This window comes from Brienomyrus brachyistius, chromosome 18 (assembly GCF_023856365.1).
Source record: "Brienomyrus brachyistius isolate T26 chromosome 18, BBRACH_0.4, whole genome shotgun sequence".
In the NCBI taxonomy this organism is placed as follows: domain Eukaryota; kingdom Metazoa; phylum Chordata; class Actinopteri; order Osteoglossiformes; family Mormyridae; genus Brienomyrus; species Brienomyrus brachyistius.
The window spans coordinates 17,636,934-17,660,854 of NC_064550.1; the positions used below are offsets into that span (position 1 = coordinate 17,636,934).

The 23,921-nt window shown below is 44.6% G+C and overlaps 1 protein-coding gene across 5 annotated transcripts in view; it reads right to left on the reverse strand.

The window, feature by feature from the left end:
• Nucleotides 1–23,921, reverse strand: part of cadm2a (cell adhesion molecule 2a) — a 319,233-nt gene that overhangs the window by 14,638 nt on the left and 280,674 nt on the right. For 3 of the 5 annotated variants that reach the window (XM_048984505.1, XM_048984504.1, XM_048984506.1), the window contains 5 exons: nt 20,899–21,036; nt 6,724–6,885; nt 5,491–5,581; nt 4,128–4,306; nt 349–465 (listed from right to left, as the gene is read on the reverse strand). In XM_048984505.1, coding sequence (XP_048840462.1) covers nt 349–465; nt 4,128–4,306; nt 5,491–5,581; nt 6,724–6,885; nt 20,899–21,036 — 687 coding nt within the window. The remainder of the gene's footprint in view (nt 1–348; nt 466–4,127; nt 4,307–5,490; nt 5,582–6,723; nt 6,886–20,898; nt 21,037–23,921) is intronic. The other 2 variants (XM_048984508.1, XM_048984507.1) reach the window with 1 other exon arrangement.

A 23,921-nucleotide genomic window follows, 5' to 3' on the forward strand; every position in this document is an offset into this window, starting at 1 on the left:
GGGGAAGGAAGGTGAGACAAGAATGTGTGGTGGTGCTGTACCTCAGAGGAAAAGGGGGGAAAGTGAGACAGGAATGTGGGGTGGTGCTGTACCTCAGAGGAAAAAGGGGAAAGTGAGACAGGAATGTGGAGTGGTGCTGTACCTCAGAGGAAAAGGGGGGAAAGTGAGACAGGAATGTGGGGTGGTGCTGTACCTCAGAGGAAAAGGGGGGAAAGTGAGACAGGAATGTGGGGTAGTGCTGTACCTCAGAGGAAAAAGGGGAAAGTGAGACAGGAATGTGGAGTGGTGCTGTACCTCAGGGGGAAAGGAGGGAAAGTGAGACAGACTCGCGATGACATGGTGCCCTACCTCGCACAATGCCAGTAGCTGCAGGTTTGTTGGCGTGGGTATCTAAGCAAGCAGTGGTGTCTGAGTTGGTGGTTTGGGTGGGGGGTGCTGAAGATGGCGGCATTGTAGTGGGGGCATCTGGCAGATGGGACACAAACAACAGAAAACAGACAAAAAAAACAAATAAAAATAAAACACAGACAAAAGTAACACAAGGGGGAAATACTGAAAGGTGAAAATGGAGTAAATGGGAATTGCCTTTCAGTGGTGAGGTGAACGTTAACATGCCAGTAAAATAACAGTGAACAAAAAGTTATGTCATGGTTTACACAAAATACCCAGCATCCTAATTTCAGTTAAATGCACAGCACAAAAAAATCAATAAACATCATACAAACACCAGCGTTAAAATGTACTTGCCTTCTAAGATCAGATCTACACAGCATGGTATTGTTAGGTAGTTAGGTAGCTGCATGAGGGTGATGGAGTACACAGTACAGGACAGCAGACATACATCACCTGTTCTCATCTTTCAGGAATAACTGAATATGGCTCAATCGCTAAAGCTAAAATAACACAGCAAGCAGTGGCCAGATGGTATATCAACATTCCGCTCCCAACATTTTGCACAATTAATGTTCAAACGCTGCACCCCCAACGAGTCTCTCGCAAAAGTAGGTTCCTGTTTCCGCCTGAAAAGTCATAACTCGTGCCAGAAGTGGAGTCCTCCACGATACATAAATGCAAAATGCTAAACTGTCAGATGTGTCTTCTGGGATTAAATGGAATTAAATTAATGGAAATTAAAGTAGCTTTTTTTAAGAAAAAAAAACAAAGTAAAACAATGTAAGATGGCATTGTAAAACGTTGGTAAAGTGTTCAAATGTGAGATAATCGGCAATGAAGGGAAGCTATGGGTTCTGTCATCGAAGGGGGGGGCGTAATGAATTCATGCAGTGTATTCTCACTCTGCGACACTTAATTACCTTTCTACACACGGAAATTTGTCAGTTTTATGGAATAAACATCATTAAGGCCTTCTGTTACCCGTGTTACTACGCTGGCCTGACATTTTCATCAGCTTTGGAGAAGCTATGTACTTTAAATGTGTTATTTTTTTCTTTGTTAATTAATGCTAGAAGCTGAGCACTTAATGAAACCACAGGCACAGGTGGACCAAAAAATGGAAAACTGGAGAAGCTCTCACATGTGTGTGAGTGGGACGTGGACTTTTTGGCCTTGCAGCGCACACCTGCCTCGGGGGAGCGGGCAGGCACCGCCATGGAGTGCGGGGGGGGGGGGTTGTTGCTGGAGGTGCGCGGCCATTAAACATCCATTTGCGGGATGCCGCATTAACGGATGAGGCCGAGGTCCCAGGTGTAATTCCACGGCACCATCCATCAGTTCCCGCCGTCGCCGAGTGCGTTTTATCATGTATCTCCCTGTCGTCATACTGGCCACAGCCCGGCCACATTTACCAAATTAGAATTAAAATTGAAAATGGTGATAAATTGCCCGGCACACAACTTCAGGTGACATTTATTGCCTTTCAGCGCTCGTGTCATTAGCGAATTAGGTTCATCGCCGGGACGGACTCAGTTAACACGTCCTCTGGCTTTGATGAATATCTGTTCACCTCAGCCAAATGCGTTTCCACCACTCCCGTTCCTGCTAATGAGGCCCTTATTCATCCGCGTGTCTGAGTTCCCCAGATTTCAGCCCTCTGCCATCTCTCCTCGCCTCTTCATCTGCTATAGCTGTGAGAAGATGTCCGGTCTGTGCTGAGGCCTCGTGCCGGATCAGGGATCTCCGAAGTGGATTTACTGGGCCTGAATGGAGCTTTTTCACAGTCCTTGTTCTCTAGAAGAGTCACTTTGTGAAACCTTCATATGCTACACAACTACCAGTTGATGTCATTCCATCAGCTGTGTCCAGCCTTCACCGCTGCTGTATGCAATGCTGTCATCAAAGCCAAAGGGTGGTATTTTGAGGAGCCAAACATTTGAGAAAAGTTGAGATGTTGAACACTTCTCTTTGTTGCTGCAGTATTTGATATGTATTACTTCAGCATTTTACTATAAGGTAAATAACGTAGCTTAAACAGACACAAAAGCACTGAAAGCAGGTGCGTTCAGACTCTTGACTGGTACTGGGTATATTTGGCAATTTCCTAGAAGTTCTCTACAGCCCCTACGGTAACCTGGGGGGCTGTCGCAGTGAGGGGCAGGGCTGCACCCACTCCATGGACTGCTTCAGCTGATCAGCATGTTATTGGGCTAAATGGACGAAACTCAGAAGATGCATGTAATCATAAGCACACACCTTGCCGAGGGAGTCCTACTCCCAGAACCCCTGAGGTGTGACATCATGCAAACTGCTCACCCACCAGAATACCCAATGCTGCGTGGGTGTTTGAGGCAATTATCAGTTTAATCATGAATTTTACAAAGCCTCTAATTTCTAAGGGAGCCTCAAGGTGCGTTTGAAGTGCATTGTGGGCAATTATGCTGTAATAGGAGGCAGTAACTTTTATTACGCATACTTTCATGGTGGCCATTAATTGTTAGTGGTAGACAGATTTTTAATAAAGATGCTTGTTAAGAGCAGTGAGGTTGAAGGGGGTGGTATTTTCTAAAAAAAAAAAAGATATAATAATCCACATTTGGACCCTCTGGTTCTGTAGGGGTGGGCCACAATTGCCACAGCTCTAAACTCTCAGGGTTCAGTATTGATCCACATTTTTAATTACTATATGGCAAAGATTTAATTAGACTGTATGACTTCTGTGCTTCTGTATCAAAAGCGAGTCATTAAACACAAAGGTACAAATAATGTAGCCGTCACTGCTGTACGCAGAACTACACCCTGCCATGTTTGTAAATACAATCTACGAAATAAATACATAAGCCGTCAAAGTAATAATGAAAATGAAAGTGGAACTTGGCGGTGATGCTGCCGCCGTGTATCTGGCTGCTAGCTGCTTGGCCCAGCTTGGCACAGGCTGGGGGTTTAGTGGGGGGGGGGAGGGGCCTTTTTCTCAGACAAGGGGATCCTTTCATTCCTCTGCCCTTGGCGCAGCCTGACACCACTCAATTAGAGACGCATAAAACTCCCGAAATGCCAGCCCGAAGTGCAGACTGCTCTCTTCCTCGTTCCCAAGGCGAGACAAAAATTGCTTCCACCACTCAGTGGGGGGGGGGGTGGGGGGGGGGGCAGGTCAAATGTTCTTTTACTGACTTTAAGAGTATTACAGAAAAAATAAAACCAAAAAAACGAGGTGACCATGAGTCCCGTCCGCGGCTAAGAAGCTTCCGGCCTGAGCTCTCGATGCAAATAATCTCTCCTGGTCATTACCCTGCCTCTTTCGCTCACAGACAAACCTCTCTCTCTCCATCCAGCTCCTTCGTCCTTAAACTCCGTAATCTGGCCTTATTTTGATCCATCCCTTTTCGGCCGTCTTTAGCTGCCCCGTAACGGATATTATCTGTAGCCCTGGACGATTTGTCTCCTTTGACAGTGAGTCCCTTTATCCCTTGTCTCCACCGCTGTCCCTGGATTAAGTTCTTGCGGCCGCCCATTGTCCGTACCACTAAATACTGCTTCCCCCCCCCCACCATGTGCTTATATGCCAACAAAAGCCACCAGACGAAGGAATACCACCAAGATAGCATGCGAGAATGACGACTCGCTAGCGACAGATGGATCAGAATCTTGTGGAGCTCCAGAAAGTTCTCTAGAAGGTACACAGGACTGGCAAGTGATGCCCTCCACTATCCCTGTCATGGCAGTGAAGAACTTACCGTACACGTAGAGCACATACTCGGCGCTGCTGGTGCCCAGGTGGTTGCTGGCCTCGCAGCGGTACGTGCCGTTGTCCGTCTTGTTCAAGGACATGATGGTCAGCTCACGGCCCTCCACGATCATGCGGTCGATGTCAGGCAGTTCACTCCCATCCTTCGTCCAGAGGACGGGGTCAGGTCTAAGACATGAACGTGTTTAAAAATTAGCGAGGGTGGGTCAAAGGTAACCGGTGACTCTAGAACAAGACACAGATATTAAATAAAATGCAAGAAGTATTTCAAGGTGATCAGAAACCGAAAGATCTGTATTGGTATGGTAAACATACAAGGAGTCTATCTTGGTGTGTGTGTCCTCGTATACCACGCAACATGCAGGACAATTCAACGACAATATACAAGGAAGTGTGCACAAATTTTCGCACACGGTTTTAACGCTGTCTACCTGCATTCAGAAACACCACGGTACACCGATAAGGGAGAATTACCAAATAAACTGGGAATATTGTGGACAGTTGTGAAGCTTGGAAGTGTTACAAGTTCAACGTTTTCTATACCCATAAATATTAAACTGTGTAAAGGAATGACAGTCGACTCATCTTAACCTTTGATATAGTTTGCTGACCATAGACAAAAAAATGAATAAATAAATAAAAACCTAGAATAACTGAGCTTCACTGACAGCTATGAAAACCTGGCCCTTGATTTTACTGGTGTGTAACAGCTCTCATGTGACAGGGGGTCGAATTTGTCCAGACACACTTAACAGCACCCCAGGAGAAAGACCATCAAACTATTAATGTCAGTCACTTATTCAAAAACGTCCTACACTGAAGAGAAAAAACAGTTAATGACAGGAAATGCTGTTTTTGGGAAGGATTAAAACACACACACACACACACACACACACACACACACACACACACACACACACACAAAAACACCAAAGCTTCAAAAGCACTGGAGGAATCACTAACTCTCTGTGTTATCTGTCCCTACAATAAGCTGCCAGTAATTAAGGAAACCATCTTAAATATTAAAATATGATTTACTATTATTTCGCAATATGTTGTGGGATTATGGAGTACCATCTGAAAAGGCTGGGTGAAGATGAAATATGTTTTGCTTTGGCAGATGCTGTTTGTAATTAATTTCCAATTTATGGTATCTGATCAACGTGACTCAAGACATCAATCAGGTCCAACATCTCCACCGCAGACACACTCCCGCGGGACAGTGCGGCAAGTGTGAACAGCAAGCTTTGCTGTGGGTATGACACCCCCCACCCCACCCGTTGTTTGTGTACCTAGTATGTGGCACATTGCTCCCACTAGGGGGAGCTAATCTTGGCCTAATCACTACTTACGATGGATTTCCTTTGGAGACGCATTCCAGTTTTAGGTATTCGCCTTCTTGGGGGTGCACTGCGGAGTGTGTGATCTCCACCCGAGGGGCATCTGCATGGACAGGATAGAGGCGGTCATGCACACACATACACGCATTCATGATTATCATTACTCGTACCAGTAGCAGTAGTTATGTACAGGCGTTTGGACATTTTGGGGTGGAGCAAAGTCAGGTGCTGAACACAGTCATTCACAGTGTTGGGTATTTCAGGTGTAGAAGCTACAAATTCAGACCAATTTGTAGATTTTGTTTCTACCAACCAGCTGAGTACTTTGTGACTGTGACTGTTTATGCTCAGCTGGTTGGTAGAAACAAAATCTGGATTTAGGCTTCTGGACCTGAAATGAACAATACTGCTCATTCACTTCACTTTTACTTTCAGTTTTATGAACTCTGATTGGCCCTGATTATGTGTCCAGACCCTGATACCCAGTCCTGCCATCACTGTAGCCCCTCCCATGACCCAGTGCATTTTTAGCTTCTTTCATTCCTCCCCGTTGTTTAGTGATACCTTTCCCTACACCCATTCCTTCCTTGTATCATTCATCCATCCATCTTCCAACCACCTATCCTGGACATGGTCATGGCGGGGTGTAGAACCTATCCCAAGCAGTATAGGGCGTGAGGCAGGGCTGCACCCTGGACAGCAGACCAATCCATCACAGGGCACATACACACACACACAGAATCCTGTAATTAGCCAATCTGTGTGTCTTTTGTCTTTTCGTGGAAACTCGATCGCAGCTTATATAGCTGGGATTCGAACTCCCAACACTGGAGGCACGATTCAGTTCAGTTCGATTCACTTTTATATAGTGCCTTTCACAACACGGTCACCCCAGGCACTGGCGAGAGTGTGAGACAATCCGTTACCACGCCATTTATAGATATATATGTACATTGTATAAGATATAAGAAGAGCTGCACCTAGAAATTCTGTGCCCCCATGGGGACCCCAGCCCAATTATAAGTATAATTTTAGGTATTAAAAGGCCGCTGTCAAGTTCTGGGCCCCCTGAATGTGCCGCGGTGATCAATGCCCCTGTATCGCCACAGGGTACAAGGCTGCCCACTGAGCCCCCAGGTCATAGGTTATCTTGCTGTTATATTTTTTCCATGCACCTAAATGGTGATGGAGCCTATTCCCTTCTGCGTGTCCATGCCACCTATGCGACATTCATCAGATACTCACAGTGCACCTCCAGCACCTCTGTGGCCTGCTGAGGCGATGAAGCCAGAGCCACATGGTCCACCCGGCACGTGTAGGCCACACCGTCATCATCGCGGCCCACCTGGAGCTGGACGGAGCTCTTCACCGTGAACGTCTTCCCGCTGGCGTTTACCTCCTTGGCGCCTGCACCGGTTTGGGTTGGGGGGGAAGGCGAGAGGTGGTGGGGGGGGGGGCATGAGACAAAACAGAACACAAAATTCAGGCAGAAGATATCCACCTTCAAATTGGAGGAGGACCCCGGTGGTGATAAGAGCTCCACCTGCATTCGTCCTGGGTTTTCTTTAATTAAGTTTAATTTTCTTAGCCAAATCGGACATTTTTTTATCACAAACGTGAATCACTTCCCCGACTTCCTGTAGAAACAAGCTGCCTTTTTATCCTTCCAAACCATAAGGGGGCTGCTGCCAGGGATGGTGCTCCCTGAAAACAGACTCGTGATGAGAAGAAACGAAAGTCTTTGTCTGCTAGGTGTGAAAAACCCAGAGCTTCCTCCCAGCCCCCCTTCCAGCATGAATATTATACAGGTTATCATCCTCTCCTGGGTGAACCCCAAACTCTCTGCTACTTCTCCGCTTCCGCCAAACTTCTGCCTGCCGCGCTCTTTCCTCGCTTCTTCCCCCTTGCATGTTTCTTCCGAGTGCCTCTTTTCCAGGCGAAGATAATCAGACGAAATTCTGAGAGTAGCTCTCCTAATGCCAGCCGCCGAAAGCCGTCGTGAAATACCTGGTCGTAAGTGCGACGCTGACCCGTCACGGCGTGCAATTCACGGTGACAGGATGCTATTCGTTACCCATAATCCCGGTGGTGCATAAACCAAAAAGCTGGAATTACAGCGCTAATGAGCAGTCAGGCGGCTGGAAAATGCTGTCCACCTCAAACATGCATCACTCCCACTTGCATTTCCAACAACCGTGACAGTGACGGTAACATCCATGGCACCTGGACTTTATAGCCCTGTCACAGTACTTTATCAGTCACTTTATCAACAACTGTATCAGCATTTTGTTTAGTTTTTGCACTGTTTTGAACTACTTGTACCATTTTGCACTGTCTTGTATTCAGCTCTACGAAGGCAAGACAAAATAACTATGCTGACACTAAAACTAAGAAAAAGGGCTTCGTAGCTTTTGACTGTTCACCCGTACGTGTAGTAGGTAGGGAAATTATAGTGTTTTCTTCAAAACCGAGTCTGACTGAACACAGACATTTTGCCACAAGATAAAATTGAGCCCAAGAGACCCGATTTCGATCAATTCTTAAAACTCAATTTTGATATAATATACAGTTGTTGTGTGTTTTACTCTTGTAAGGAATTATTATTTTACACTGTCTGTACTATATTGCATTGCCTGGTACTGCACTGTGTTTAGCGTGGCTGAATGAGCGTGCATCGCAGTTTACCTGTCACGCATGGCCGATAAAGATCTTGAATTTTGAGATTTGACAAAGACCTTGCTGTGATGGATGAAGCCCTGATGAGCCAAGACTGGGCCCACCTGCCTGCCCACCCCCCCTCCACCAAGTGTGAGAGTCTCACCTTCTGCCACCACAACACCGGCATCTAGGCCACGCAAACGCAGAAGCTGTCCTGTGTTCTGCTTCTCCTCCGGATCTAAAGGGCTTTCGGTTGAGCCAGAAAAGCAGGCCTGCGAATGGGGCACCCTGAAGTCGTGGGAAGTTGGAAAACATTCCACATGCCGGATGCAAAGTATTTACAGACGGCAACTTTTCACTGCTGCTCCACGGGAGCTACTCTTCCATCAGGCAGGGATGGAAGATGCGGGAAGTGCAAATGCCACTTTCGCGGCCTTTTTGCCGTGTACCGGATAGGTTAGGGCACAGGTGGCAGCTGGAGGGACCGGGGTGAAGCAGTCCAAACTGTTAAGAAGTGTTGGATGGTGCAAAACGAAGCTAAATGTCATTGTGCTGCAGACTAATTTTCATTTAATTCACCAACATGATAGGTGAGGGCTCTTAAAATAACTCACATCGCATAGTGTTACTGGTTTTCTGGGGCAGCAGCCTGTCACGGTACCACAGCCAGTGCGTCGAGAATTTACAAGAGCTACCTTCACCACTCGGTGCATGAACGGCTCACAGAGGGTGGCTTTCGTCCTTTTACAAGACCAAATGGAGAAGTGCCAATATCCTCTGACCTGAGCAAGGGAGGGGTACACCAAAAAAAAATCATTTGATAAAATCAACATATTCCTGAATAAAACATTAACTTTGTAATCCCTGTTTTAAATGACTTCCAAGGTACAAAAGACACTATTAACAACTGTCAGGAGGGAAAGATGTCATTTAATCCCTTTAGTCTGTGGTTCCTCTGTTCTGTTTGAATTATAATGATGGTTAAGTGGCAAGGTCACCCTCTAGACTGTCCCAGTAAGAATCTTTCAATGTTTTTTTTTTTTTTTTTTTTTAATTTTCCAATGGGTTTTGTTGAGCACTGTGGGCTGAGGGGGGGTTCACCTCAAACAATCCAGGATTAAATGGGATTAAATGAGGCAGAAATGCTATTAAAAGAAAGCAGTCAAGACAAACTAGATAAAAGGGCCTCCAAGTTGTCTCCATCTGAACCGAGATTTCCAACTCAGAGTGGAAAGTTCCCCTGTTTTTTAATACATAAATTATAACACACAGTTTCGCTCCGAGTATGTACGTGATCTTTTATGAATTTCAATAAGGTAGTGGTGGTGGTGGTGGGGGGGGGGGGGGGTGGTGGTGAATATATTCTGATCTTTACATGAGACCAATTTCATAGAGCAGGGAACCTCACTTTTCTTTGAAATGTGTCACATGGTACAAGATAGTTCAAGCCTTTTGAATCCATACAGGAGTGAATCTGGAGTGCTGGCTGTGGGTAAAGTAATTCAAATCAGGAGGATGGGGGGGCGGTGGGGGTGCAGGGTGGTACCCCTTCCTCACATTTAGGATGTGAACCTCATTTTGAGGAGAAAAAAAGCTATTTTTGTTTCCTGTTTCCGTGAATAATTTGTAGTGTGTGGATCATACGTGGATTGTCAGGACGTGACGCATCTACGCGTCAGGGCTGCATGAGATTGGAAAATCTTGGATATCGCAATGTGATTTTTAATTTTTTTTTTGCAATAATTATTGCAATATTTATAAATAAATTTCTCACCAACCCATCGAGTGATTTAAACAGCAAGGATGGAAATGATTACGACTGGCTCTGAAGGCCAAAGCAGAATTCATGCAAAAGCAGCAACAGTAAACTTTAAACAGATTTTTTAACATAATCTAGAAAAGGAATAATCATTAAAATTGCAAAGTTTGCTAAGCTTTGCTTCCTATGACAGAGTAAAGCAGGTTTTAGCAAAACCTAAACCCTCCATGGGAAAAGTTTATCACCAAGATTTCAAAATACCGGAAATGTATTGCAAAATACATGTATTGAACAATATTAAGGTATCAAATAGCCTGATTTCAACCCAGCTCAGTTTTGCACTCCTTGAGATGTGAGAATTACATGTGCATAACATGCGATGTCTATTATTATCGCATATCGCCCAGTACTTATTGTGATTAGAGATTCGCTGTGCATATCACTCTCTAGCAATAACTCTGTGTTTCAAAAACCCCTTAAATTAGAATAAATTATATCAAACAGACTTATCTGGTAGATTAGTCATGGAAGATGAGAACCATGCGAGTTTTCCTTTTGTATCAAAAATGCATAAGTGTGTGTGTGGGGGGGCTGTGCAAAGGTAGGGGGTGTCCTTGATATACGCTACAGTCATGTCTCTACAAGTACAGTATGAATTATAACGAAACAATGCATATCGGCCGTCGATTTGGACAAGGTCTGTGAGCGATGCATTGTGACGTCACATGCCTATTTGATTTTCTAGAATTTACTATTTATCATCTATTTATCACCAGATTCAAGTCTCCGCCTGGGTTACATGTGTGTGGAGTTTGCATGTTCTCCCCATGTCATCGTGGGGTTTCCTCCGGGTACTCCGGTTTCCCCCCACAGTCCAAAAACATGCTGAGGCTAATTGGACTTGCTAAATTGCCTGTAGGTGTGCATGTGTGAGTGAATGGTGTGTGAGTGTGCCCTGTGATGGGCTGGCCCCCCATCCTGGGTTGTTCCCTGCCTTGTGCCCATTGCTTCCAGGATAGGCTCCGGACCCCCCGCAACCCAGAAGGATAAGTGATTTGGAAAATGGATGGATGGATGGATATATTGTCTTACACTATGATTTGTACAGTAAGCAGTAATTGCTACACAGTTCTGTAAAATGTATTAGCTGAAATAAATACAAGCCTCCGATACTCAAGGTTAGAATATGTTTGGGGGGATGTTCATCTGCTTCATAGGTTTAAACAGCAGAACTAATAGCTTTTAGTAATTCATACGGCTAAACGTCACCCAGCCAGAACTAGCCTTGTTTTCTGAGTACAGCATTGTCTGTGTTTTCCAGCCCTTATGGCCATTTCCTGACAACAGCGATTCATGCAAAAATTTAGCAAAAAACGTCATACTGTACGTGCAAATATATTTGGTGTATATCGAGAAATGACATATTGGCATGATATATAACGAGAACCTTCTGTAGTGCCTTTTACCTGTTATTTACTATGCATATCATCCCTTTGTATGTGTGCGTACATGAATGTAGGGTGTTGAAGAGTTAAGACCCTGTGAGGAGGACCAAGTTATGTACCTGAGAGATAACTAACAGGGTCTTTCATTTCTACAATAGCTACGTGATTAAAAACATTTGTGACAGGGATGTTTATGTGTTTTTGAGACATTCTCCTGGATACTTTGCTTATGTCTTTCAATTTTCATATTATTCCTCTTCCTCCCACTTTTTTCATCTCTATGATACACTGAACTCACAGGACTCTCCTCCACTGGCAGAAAGAATGAAGCTGAAGACGGATGTGTAAAATACCGTGGATCAGCCCTGGAAATCGGGGGCCCAGGTAGACTTGTTACGAAATCGTCATAGGCCTTAGCTTAGTTCTCTTCAGTCAGGGGGGGAAGCCACAGAGCTGCCAATCAGAGCCCCCCCAGGGGGAGCTGGGAGCACGGGCGCCACGCTCGGTGGCGTTTGAGCATGCAGAAATATCATTCGGAAGACAGGGTGTGTCAGGGAGGGCACACTGAGACAGACAAATATAGCAGTGAGCAGCGACTGCCCTGTGCACAGCGCTCTCCAGCCCCCAGACGATACCCACAGGTAAATACAGCATCGTGCTGCATCCTGGGCTGGGCTGAACAACACACAAAGTGATCCGTGCCTGAGCAAGGCCTTGCAATCAAACGCCTATCCTCACTGCAGCTGATTCCAGCAATTCCTGTAATATTTATTAGTGATTGTGATTAATCTCAAACCTGGCTCTAGCTATAGGCAAAATAGGCAGTTTTTAGGAACCCCGAATTACCTGTGGTGTGGAAGAAGTGAAATGATGATCTGTTTTCTTGGTGGGGGGCTCAGATGAAAAGATTTGCCTAGGGCCCCTGATTAACCTCCTCCCATACAGAACACCATCTTTTCCTCTGTGCTACTGTATGTCTACATAAATCTTTCAGTCATATATTCCAACAGCGCCCCTATACCTATTATCTGTCGTGCATCTACTGAAGTGTGATCTACCCGATAGAGAAGTATATCATAAATTTACAGCTTGCCTCGACGAGGTTTGTCAAGGCTAGCCGTAAATTGCCAGAGATGAGAAAGAAACGCCAGGCGTCATGCTGAAAGTTACGGGGGGCCCAGTGGGGAGAAGGGCGCCGGAAAAAGGGAGAGAGCGAGATCGAACTCGAGCATCAACAGCAGAGGCCTGGAAAAAAAACGAGATTCCTAATCTTCATTATGCACGCCACCCTGTGTAATTACACTCATAGTGGGATTGCGTTTGGTGCACAGAGGGGGGACCCTTCAATGCTCGACGTTCCGGTGTTAGGGTATAGCCTCCTTGGTGCCGCCTGAGCGTGACCGCCCTCCTGGCGATTCGAGATAGCTACCGCGACACGCCGCAACTGCGGGGGGGGGGAGAACGATTTGCATTTCATTTCCACGCGGCAGACCGGAATTTAAATGCCTGTCCCCACCTGGAACTGCGGGAATTCGGAGCATCTGCGGGGACCACAGAGGCCTGCCCTATCCTAGTCTGTTTATCTCGTGATTTGCCAGTCTATTCCTGCGGTTTTAGTAGTGGGGGCTTTGTGCGTACCGAGGCAGCCACGCAATGTGTGGCTTCTGCTGCAAGAGAAATGGTCGTGTGATATCGGCCCCAGGATGGTATACTAGGAATGCCATTGTGTTATATTACATATAATGGGAAGATGGAGTGAAACCATCCTGGATCTGGGGCTTCACTTCAGAAGATATGGGGGCATAAAATGAGTTCATGTCTGTGGTCTCAAGGAGTAAGATGGGGATCCTACAGGGGTGAAGAAAGTATTCGAAGGTCATCATTCCATACAGCACAGTTTACCAGTACATCCCAGTTTAAATAGCACAGTCAGCGCTACTGTAATGGTCACATGCAGGCATGCAGCCACATATTAAAATTATGGGTTTGAACCCCCCCCCCCCCACCCGCCCACCAGCCCAGAAAGTTGTTTGTTTCCTTGCGGGCACAAAGTCTGGTAGTAAAATTACGGGGTTAATTCCCCCGCCCCAAAAAATGTTGCCCCCGGTCAGCAAAATCTACTGCTGTACCCCCAAGCTCTGCGTGTCTGTGACAAGAGGATTTCCCCGTGGACTGATGAAGGATCACTATTCTGTTCTAAAAATAAGTAAACAAATAAAAGCAGGGGATGCTTTCCATTAGTGTTAAAAACGCTGTTACTTGGCTCTTCTTCATTACAAAACCATGCAGACTGACTTCACGCACTGAGCAGCCAGGGACCCGGCAGACTGACTGGCCAGATGTGACAGGCAGGAGCGACACAGCAAAAACAAACCTCCTACACCCTTCTCTCTCTGACTTTCACTCTGTACACCCCCCCAACCCCCCCCCTTCCTAAATGTCCACCTCCGTCAGTCACTACAGGGGATGGGTTCTGGGCAGAATCATCTCCAGCCTCAGTGGAGCATTCTTTAGAAATCTGTCACGCTGAGCCCACATGTGTGCAGGTGAGTCACCGCGGGCAGACCGTGTCTGTACCAAAAACCAGCCAGTTAGGTCTAAACTTATAACGGAAGGGACTGAGACAAGGATGGGAGCCATGAATGAAAAAAAGAACACAAACAAAAATTCTAATTTCCTCATTCAAACCTTGCATAATGAACACCTACTCTATAATGTTCTTTAAAATGATTCATTCCTTAATTTGTTTCTTTGTTCGATTGTTCGTTTGTTTCGTTCATTCATTCATTCGTTCGTTCGTTCGTTCATTCATTCATCTTCTATACTGCTTGTCCTATATAGGAAGGCAGGGAATAAACGTAGGATGGAGCACCAACCAATCACGGATTGATAAGATTATTCTAAGCATATATAACGTTCTATGAGAGAAATGACTTCATACACAGATAAAGCTAAAAGTTAGGCTGCCGGCGCTCTGCTGAAACAAAAAGTCTGGAAGAAGTATTAAAGAGGGAGTAGGGGATCAAGAAGGGGGCTCCTGGGATGGAGCGGGGGATCGCAGCGGCTCGATTGGCCTTATCACTCGTATGAAACAAAGCCTTGCGTCAGCACCATGACAAAAAAACTTCCAGGGCTTCGGATCTGCCGGATGCTATTGGTAAAAACTCATTTTCAAGAAGTATCATGAAGCAATAATTTTATAGCTTTATTGTACTGTGGTGTCCCATGTATACACTATGAAAGTGTTGGGCCACCCATGAGCACATAAGTCGCCTATTGCTGACATAGAGGTGTACTGTATGATTAAGCAGACAGCCATGCATCTCCAGCATCAAACAATGGCAGCAGAATGGCTGGTCATACAAAACAGGTTAGTCAACCCAGCACTGTGACTGGATACCAGGGGACACTTTTCCAACAAGCCGGTCCAGTCACGTTGCTCTTCTGATAGAGCTGCCCTGATCAACTGCAAGTGAAGCGGGACCAAGTTCAGCTGCAAAGTGGCACAAGGTCACAGAAAGGGAGCTGATCACCCAACATCAACACCCAACCTGAACGGCAGCAAATCCATCCCACCAGCAATGATCCAACCAACATCTACTGGAAAACCTTCCCAGAGAGTACAGACTATTACAGCAACTAAGGGTTATCCACTTCATATTAATACCCTTTGATTCAGAGTGTGTGTGTGTGTGTGTGTGTGGGTGGGGGCAGGGGGGTGTCAGAGATATATATGTATATATAAAAAACACTGTGATACAGTGATGAAGACCTGTTATTTTGACATTGTGGGGACCATTTTTCCGGGCCCCACAAGGGGAAACTTTTTATAAAAATATGTAATAAAAAAAAAAATCAAAAAAACTAAAAAAGCCAAAAGTATCACATTGTGTTTGGTTACTTATGGTTAAGCTTAGGGCTGGTAGGGGTTAAGGGTGTCATGTTGGGATTAGGGATTTTCCCATAGAAATGAATGGAGAGTCCCCACAAAGATATGAATACAAACGTGTGTGTGTGTGTGTGTGTATACAAACTTCTTTATGTATCAGAAACACTTGGGGATTGAATTTAGTTTTCTCCCCTTTGAATGAGAGCTTGCTGCAGTACAGGCTTGCATACACTGCTGCTGAAGAAGCGATGTGTCACCGTTGGCCTTTCTCTGCCAGCTACATTCCCAGCATTCCAAGGGAAGGACCTTGGGTCTGAGTCCTATTCCGTTAGTCATGTGCCTGTGGGCCATCCAGGCGCGCTCTCTGCTAAGAAAGTGCCCCGTAATGAGAGAGAAAAAAGGTGGCGAGAGAAAGAAAATGTCAGTAAATTGGACAGTCATCTGAGGCAGATTCTGCTGGAGTTTCCCAGTGTGGTCAACAGTCTTGTTACCATTCAGGCCTAGTCGGCCCGAAGGTTTGTACTGTGCTTAAGATTTAGTCCTAAAACCATTACTAAGGGCACCATAATTGGTGGTGGTGGTGGGTGAATTTCCCACTAATCCTACTGGAATAGGCAGAGACTGGTGTTAACGCCATGGAATATGTAGTGTGAACAGCAGCATTTGGGCTCTGTAACACTTACTTCAAAGAGCTGAAAGCTTATACCATTGATCTAACCAAACTGTTACATAATCAGTCTGCATCAATCTGGAAATAAATCCTCAATTCCTCAAGTTAAACTCGCAAGCAAATAAATAAAGTTCTGCTCCAAGCGTTCTTATATAATTTAGCATATTTTGTGGCACAGGTGAGGAACTCCTTCAATGTTAGGAGATTGCACAATGGCTAGAGAAAATGTCACACTGCAACAAACACACAGGTATAGCACTTCAGGGTGTAGCTTACTTGTTTTTCTGCCACATAGTGTTTAGGTTCTCGCCCTTAACGTAGTGCAAGCTGAATCCTTGGGTTCCTTTAAATCAGAGCTAGATAAGATTTTAACTCTGAGCTATAAGTTAAGTTCTCCCCAAGCGAGCTTGATGGGCCGAATGGCCTCCTCTCGTTTGTATAGTTCTTATGTTCTTAAAATGACTTTTTCTTTAGTGTAATAACTTCGTTGGCTATAACCTGCTAGTCAGGACCTCTGTCCCACAAATAGGCATCTTCTGTAGTCATGCAAACTTGCTGTAGCCATTTTCAGGAGTGCGATACTGCTGACATAACCCATGTGTTACCGAATGTCAGTAATAAGCAGCGACAATGACAAACAACCGAAGATGTCACAGAGACGAATTAGCCATTGTGTCGGAGTTGAATAGCCCTTATCGTAATGGTCAGCTTTAGTCTGTCGCACCGGGAACTCGCCTCTGTGTGGCTTTGCTCTGACTCAGCTGATAGAGATGCTACAGAGTCTGTGTCTTTGCGTTAGCATCCTCTATGGAGCTCTGCCGCCCTATTCAGGCCGTGAACGCTGGGAAAGAAACCATCACTCATGCTACATAATGATTCCCTGCATGGACATAAATCACTGAACCTTTCTTGACATGCAAATCTTTTCTAACCTTTATTTTTAAAGTCGCCCGGGCTTCCATCATGGATTACCGGGTGACAAGCTCTTGCCCACTTATGGATTTTTCCCATTGCGGTGCTTTTTTTTTGTGTATAAATATATTACGTCAGTGTCTGACCTGCGTTTCAGGCAATGCTGAGGACCGACGTGTGGGTTGCCATGGCGAGGGACGGACGTTCACTTCCTCTGAGCGTACTTCTCCAAAGTGAAAAGTGTGGTAAATCGTTATTAAAACCACAATTTCCAAAGAGATTTGTCGTCAGTAGCATGGGGTTCAAATGTGACGGAAAACGGAATTATGATACATGTGTCATTCACATCAGAAGCATGACTCTGAGGATTTGGGATTGCATTTTTCATGGGAAATGTTCAGTTTGCGCTCTATAGTACATAAATATACATGGGGCTACCGCATCTGTCAGCACGCTGGTTGCTGAGATCGAGGGCTTAATGCAGGCAAAAAGACTGCATTTTATTCACAGGCTTCCAAACTTCAACTTGCAGCTGAAATTGCAAACTTCCTTCTAGCAGCTGTCAGTTTCAGTCATGCTATGGCAAAGGACAAATCCACAGCAGCACTGAAAAGCTCCGGCGTTTGTCTCACATTGCTTTCCCATTTGCACTGCAGACCTGCGAACCGCTGGACGCGGCAAACATAGCCCTCGCTATTTTCTCACTGTCTGCGACAACGTATCGGAATGAAGTGCCTCGAATAAGCAACAATCTCACTGCAGACAGCCCTGCCATTAAAATGGAACCCGGCTCCCAAAAACACGCCTGCAGAGGGTGAAATGTCGCTCCCGCCATCACTCGCTTTCAAAGGACGTCTCAATCCCCTCAGTACAAAGGAGGAGTTGAAGATGTTGGCGTGGTGATAGTCAGATTTGAGCAGAAGCATTGTGGGAGACGCGAGTGAGAGATGTAGCTTTTAGTTCTGAGTGTGAGACACAGTGTAGTACGTATATCACTGCTTTTAAGGACCCCCAATGCTCAGTCTCTGACAGTGTGAGACGGTCAGGCATAGGCAGGTGTGGAGGTGGGCCATCAAAACGGGACCATCTCCCCTCTGTCCAATGTGAAACCACATCTGGTGAGCAAGTTTCCAAAAATTGGTCAATTTTTTGTTGTTTTTGAGATGAGATAACCAGTGAGGGTCAGGCTTCCTCATAATATGTCACTCAATCCTCATGTGATACAACAAAGGACTAACGTGAAATTTTCCAAACCCATTAAGTCCACAAAAAAATTCTTGAAAATGTATCCCAGGAATGAGTGAATGTGCTCTTCATTTGGCCTTTCACACTGACTAATTCACGTCAATTTTGACTCCATAGTTTTAATAAAACCCAAACTCAATATTAACAGTTTTCACTACAGTGATTAAACATCTCTGTTTTGTCTTTGGTCATTTTTATTTCTAGAGCCATCTGATCAGCTGTGCGGCCACAGAAGTGATCTTTCCCCTTCCTGGATCTTGACCCCACAGAAGTGGTTAAAACACATGATTAAAGTGTTGAACCTTGTCATTTGTAACTGACCCATTGCAGACCAAGACAATGCTCGACACGGTCGACTTTGAGCTAAAGCAGTTTTACACTGAGCAGAACTGCCCCATTCCTGCTACTTACAGACCTAATCATAGTTATTTACCTGTGACGAAGGGGAAGTGAGCTACAAGTCTTACATTTTTTCAGATAAATGGAAGTGATTGCTATCATGACTATGTTCAAATGTTCTCCAGGCGCAAGTGTGTGTATGTCATTTCTGAGATTAACAGTTGAGTATTACCTTTTAAAGACACGGTCTAACTTACTCCACAAAATAGCCATCTGGAATCGTCCCCTCAGAAAGGCTCGTTTGAGAGAACATAGCCCCAATTACGAGTCTTAGCACTCTTTCTGGCAGGGAAAATTAGGTCTAAGCACCATTATTAGCTTCTTTTTTGAGGCTACTCAGCTACCTTCCAGGTTGTCCTCCTCCAAGGTGGTGTCTGTGAGGAAGCCCGCGTTCTCACCCCAGCCTTAGGGTGTGACGGTTCCTCGGAGCACCTTCACAAGCTCAAACTCCAGCACGCGGCCTTGACCAAGGCAACACTGTCTATTCACGACTGAAGACTGACCGTTTAGGACTGACGCGTGGGAACGCCACCGGCGGTGCAGTGCAGTGCAGCGCAGTGCAGCTTTACGTAACACAGTTTCGCGGTGGACGGGGCGAACTCTGTCGCGGTCTCGCCTGTGTGTAAGCGCTCATTACACCAGAACGCACAGGGACGTTCCCCCCAGCAGAGTGGGACGGGGATGGTGCTTTGGCACTTTCCGCTTTAATTACAAAGACGACACTCGGACAGACACAAAGGATAAGAGGGGGTCAGTTACCTCATTACAGCATGATAACCAGTAGCCCCAGTTCACTTTGTTTATTTCTGAATCGCTGGAAAACACGATTCAATGAAATACAATTAATACATAAGATGAATGATTCTGTAAGATGTGTTTAACTAGACAACTAATACCTCAAAAGTATCCTATCCAAATAAATAACCAATTACAATTGTCCATCTTTACACAATGTTTTGTTCCCAATGATTATAATGATCAATCTGTCCACTGTGACTAAGAAGAACTGTCTAGCATTTGAAAAATGTGTTTTTTCATTAGGACTGTTCTAATTTTAATTAAAGGATACTGTTGGTGTTTTCAAGTAGCAGGTATTTAATTAGGTTTATGGTGTCAAGGACAACTTTGCCAACAACCTTATTTATTTATTTTTTTTCCTTTCGCTGTCTAAAAATCATGATGTTAAATCCTGAATCAATGACAGGTCAGACTCAGACAATTGCCTTTTTTTGGCGTATAATCAAGGGCTCAAAGTATTGTAATGAGATTATTTTGTTGACTTTCCGCATCTTTTGAGTCAACAATCCTTTAATCGAAATTACCAAGAACAAACAAATGCATTTAAAGGAAAACAGAGTGACGAGTCCCAGTGACCATATCTGACAGCTTACGGTCTTATCATGAGCTTGACTTGAGGAAAGCGAGAGTTGATTAAAATCAAACAAAACCCCGCAGTCCGTTTTCCAGCCCCCTGTTAGGACTAATTCCCGTCTGATAAAGTTTCCACATTGCAAAATGAGATATGACTGACACCACGGGAACAGTCTCAGTCGCGGTGACTATAAAAGCAGTCGTGATGGCCTGGCTTTGCGCAACTATAATTTGCTTGGAAGCATTTACAGTCAAGTTGTCACAAAAGGACGACATCACTGCAGCTCTGACAGGAATGGTAAGCCTGAAGTGACACAATAACTACACACATATCCTTTTTTCCCCCCGCAAAATCTCACATTTCATTGTTTCGGAGTCCGGCTGATCCCACTTTCTGAATGCAGAGATTCGAGACAAATCCTCGTTTTTCTCCAACCTTTCCTTCCTGACAGATATTTCAGCAAAAATGTCACGCCGACGTGTCACAGGAATACAGGTGACCCAAGGATCACTTCCTCTTATCCGCGTAACACTCTAAAGAACCCATCTCCCCCTAGTACTGTCCACTGGAGAGACGATAATTGCCCAAGCAAAATGGTGTTATTGCGACTAATTAGAACAGACTGTATTTTTAGAAGGCTGGTAGGAAGTTTTTAGAAGGAAGTCATCTGCTCTGGACAGATAATTCAATTATTTTATGTTAGTACATGTATCACCTACTTAACCTATTTGTTATGAAAAGTCAGAAGGTAACAAAAAAAAGAAACAAGATGAAATGATTTAAAAATCAAATACTTACTAATGGACTCCTTAGACAACGCAAAAAATGGCTGCCTCGTTAACAACAGTTGTCTAAATATTGAGATTTGTTAGGAGACAATCATTAGATTGTAACGACAGCTAAGTAAAAATACTGAACTACATGATGAAGACGAGTTTCCAGGAGGAGCTTATCAACACAACCGTGTCGTATCTTAGGAACATTACACCACAACACCATTAACCACAAGAGTTGGTCGGTTTCATGAAGTTGGCCCAGTTTGGTCCAGCTCAACTTGCTTCAGTGCCCCACCTTTGATCTCCTTTTCGTTGCGGAACCATCGGATTTCGGCAGCTGGCTTGCTCCCGGAGGTGATGCAGGTCAGCGTGACGTGGTCGCCCTCCTTGACGGGTTTAGTGAGTCCGTCGATCTCGGGCATCTCTGGGACACCTGCACGACAAAAGCGGGAGGGATGCGTGCAGCGACAGATCTCATCGATGATCATTTTACCACGTGCTTAATGCTAATCTGTCAACACTGAACACTGATTTAACACCATTCATTTACACGTGTTAATGGAAAATAAATAGACGTCAAATACGCAACTTGAAGGAGATGAAACTGTACTTAGCTAGTTTAGCTAATCAAAGAAATAATATATCAGAATATATATTCAGGATGAATTTTGAATGCATTTATTTAATCAGTGTAATTAGGTATATTGATTAGACATACAATTATCGCACATGCCTCATTTACATAAACATGCACTCGCACGTCAATCCGGTTTTATTATGTTTGGAAAAGTGCCTCCAGCATCTGGCCACCGCTTCCATGTTTCTCTGTACTCCAGCAAACCCCTGTGAGAAGCTGACTGACTCTCAGTAGTGCCGGTGCAGAAGAAAAAGCAGAGAGGCTGTCTGTGAAAGCTGGCTGACATCCCTGGCTGACGGGGGCCCACTGCGAAGCGAGCAAAGGGGGTGAGTCAAAGAGAGGCAGCTCTGCCACTGCTCCCTCTGTCCTGCACTCCAGAAGTTACTTCCTGGTTGCCTTCTCTCCTTCTTGTTCTCTAGCAGTTATTTCCTGTCGGATATTTGCCACATCTTTCCAGCATTTGTTTCCTTTCTTTCATTCCCTGTTTCTGTTTCCGGCACATTTTTCGACTGCGGCTCTCAGAATCTTCATTTACGGCAGTTACTTCCTGTTTGAAAATTTCCATCTCCCTTATGCACAATTCCTTCCTGTTCAAAATTTTCCATCACCCTTAGGTGCAGTTAGTTCCTGTACAAAATTTTCCATTTCCCTTACGTGCAGTTACTTCCTGTTTGAAACTTTCCATCGCCCTTACGTGCAGTTACTTCCTGTTTGAAATTTTCCATCAACCTTACGTGCAGTTACTTCCTGTTTGAAATTTTCCATCTCCCTTATGTGCAGTTACTTCCTGTCTGACGTTTTCTGTTTATTTTTCCTACAGTTACTTCCTGTCAAGTGGGAATAGACGTCCTTCCAGCAACGCTTTAGGAAGTTCAGAACTGAAAATGTCACTCGTTTTGAGAACAAACAGAAGCCTCAGAAATGACATTGCTTACATTTACATTTATTTGTTTAGCAGTGACTTTTGCTGAAAGCGATGTAGAAGTGATGCGACACCTTCATCTGCATCACATAAGTCGTCTGGTACGACTCTATGAAGCTACAGTAAACCTATCCAATGGGTCGTCAAGAACTCTCGTCTTACTCCTTGTTGAAAATTGAATTATTTTACTTGTAGATTCTTTGTGTGAATAAATAATCTGTTTTAGTTTGCTTGTGGCATAGTGAATGAAAACAGCTATATGCATGTTTACACCTGCAACAACAATGAAAGCCAGAATGAGAATTTAAGAAGTTTTAGAGCCACACTTGAGGAAATCGCATTACACGTCTGCTTCATTTTTTCCCAATCGGCAGGGGACTTGTCTAAGTGTTTTAAACGAAAAAAGGAAACACTCTTAAAAGCACACAGACAACAGAAAAACTATTATTATTGTTAAATAAACAGGTTGCAGGAAAAGCTGCCCCCTAGCAGGTGTCTGTACCGCTGACTTTCTAAACCTTTCAAACAGATGCTCCACTCAGCTTGCTTTAATACCCGCCACTAAGGTTAATAAACACAGCCCCCTCCCCTCCCCCCGTGTGACTGGAGCTTGGGGTATAAAAAGATTCCCATTGTTTTGAAAGTTAATAAATGTTCTCTCAGATAAAATGCGATGACACCTCCTGACAATGAAAGGTGCACTGCGGTTAACATAAAAAGGTTGGTTTCCTCGGAATTAAAAGAATCGGAGGATGTTTCGATTTTCTGGACTGCTTGCGTTTTATTTGTGATGGTTTTGAGTGGAGCATTTAAAAAATATTTTTATTGAACCAAATTGGTTCTGACTGAAGTCAGTGTGGTACACTAGGCTGCTGCCTTGTACAGGTGTTATGTAGGAAGCCAAGGTTTGGGAACAGAGGCTGGGTAAATTGATGACTTCATTCTAAATGCCAAACAGGGTGACAGACAATGAATTGTGGTCAACCTTGGAACTACCTGTGTAAAGTCCTGTAACCACTAGGTGGAGAACTGTGAAGGAGCGATGACAGCAGAAAGGGGTCAAAGCTTACGCTGCATGCCATTCACTTCGGAGCTGGGAATGACGTCACACTCAAGTCGAACATGTGCCAGCACAAGTCGGAAAGGCATTCAGCAGGACAGGAGACCTGCTTCAGAAAGCAGCATTTCTTGCTCAGCCAGACAACTTGTTAGATTTAAGGTATCCCAGTTAAAATGGGCTTTATCTTCGTTCACTTACATTTAGCCCAGATGACCTTAAATCTGATAAGTTATCCAGCTAAGCAAGAAATCCTGCTTTCTGAATCAGGCCCCAGTTGTAGCCTAGTTAATTGTTAGCCATTTGATAGCTGATAACATCACATTATGTGATACAGTATCTCTTGCACAGTACTGTGTGTACGACCGATTTAATGAGCCACAAATAAGCCAAAGTGCTAATAACCAGTATAAAACTACGGCTTTTTTCTGTCGATAAAGGGCGCAGCCATCTTGAAGTCTGAGGTCGGGGTTGTATCGATTCTTCTGACTTTTCCGACTTCAGGGGGTGTACCAGTTGAAATGTCTGACTAGTAACTCAGAATTTCCGAGTTACAAGTTCAAATGGAATGCAGCATTACTGCTCTGTACTTTCTCCCTCTTAGGAGAATGCTTCAAGATTAATTAGCATGCTGGTTTAATATATTTTTTTACTGAAACAATTCAGGTTAGCTTCTCTGCTTCGGGGGAACAACAGCAGGGT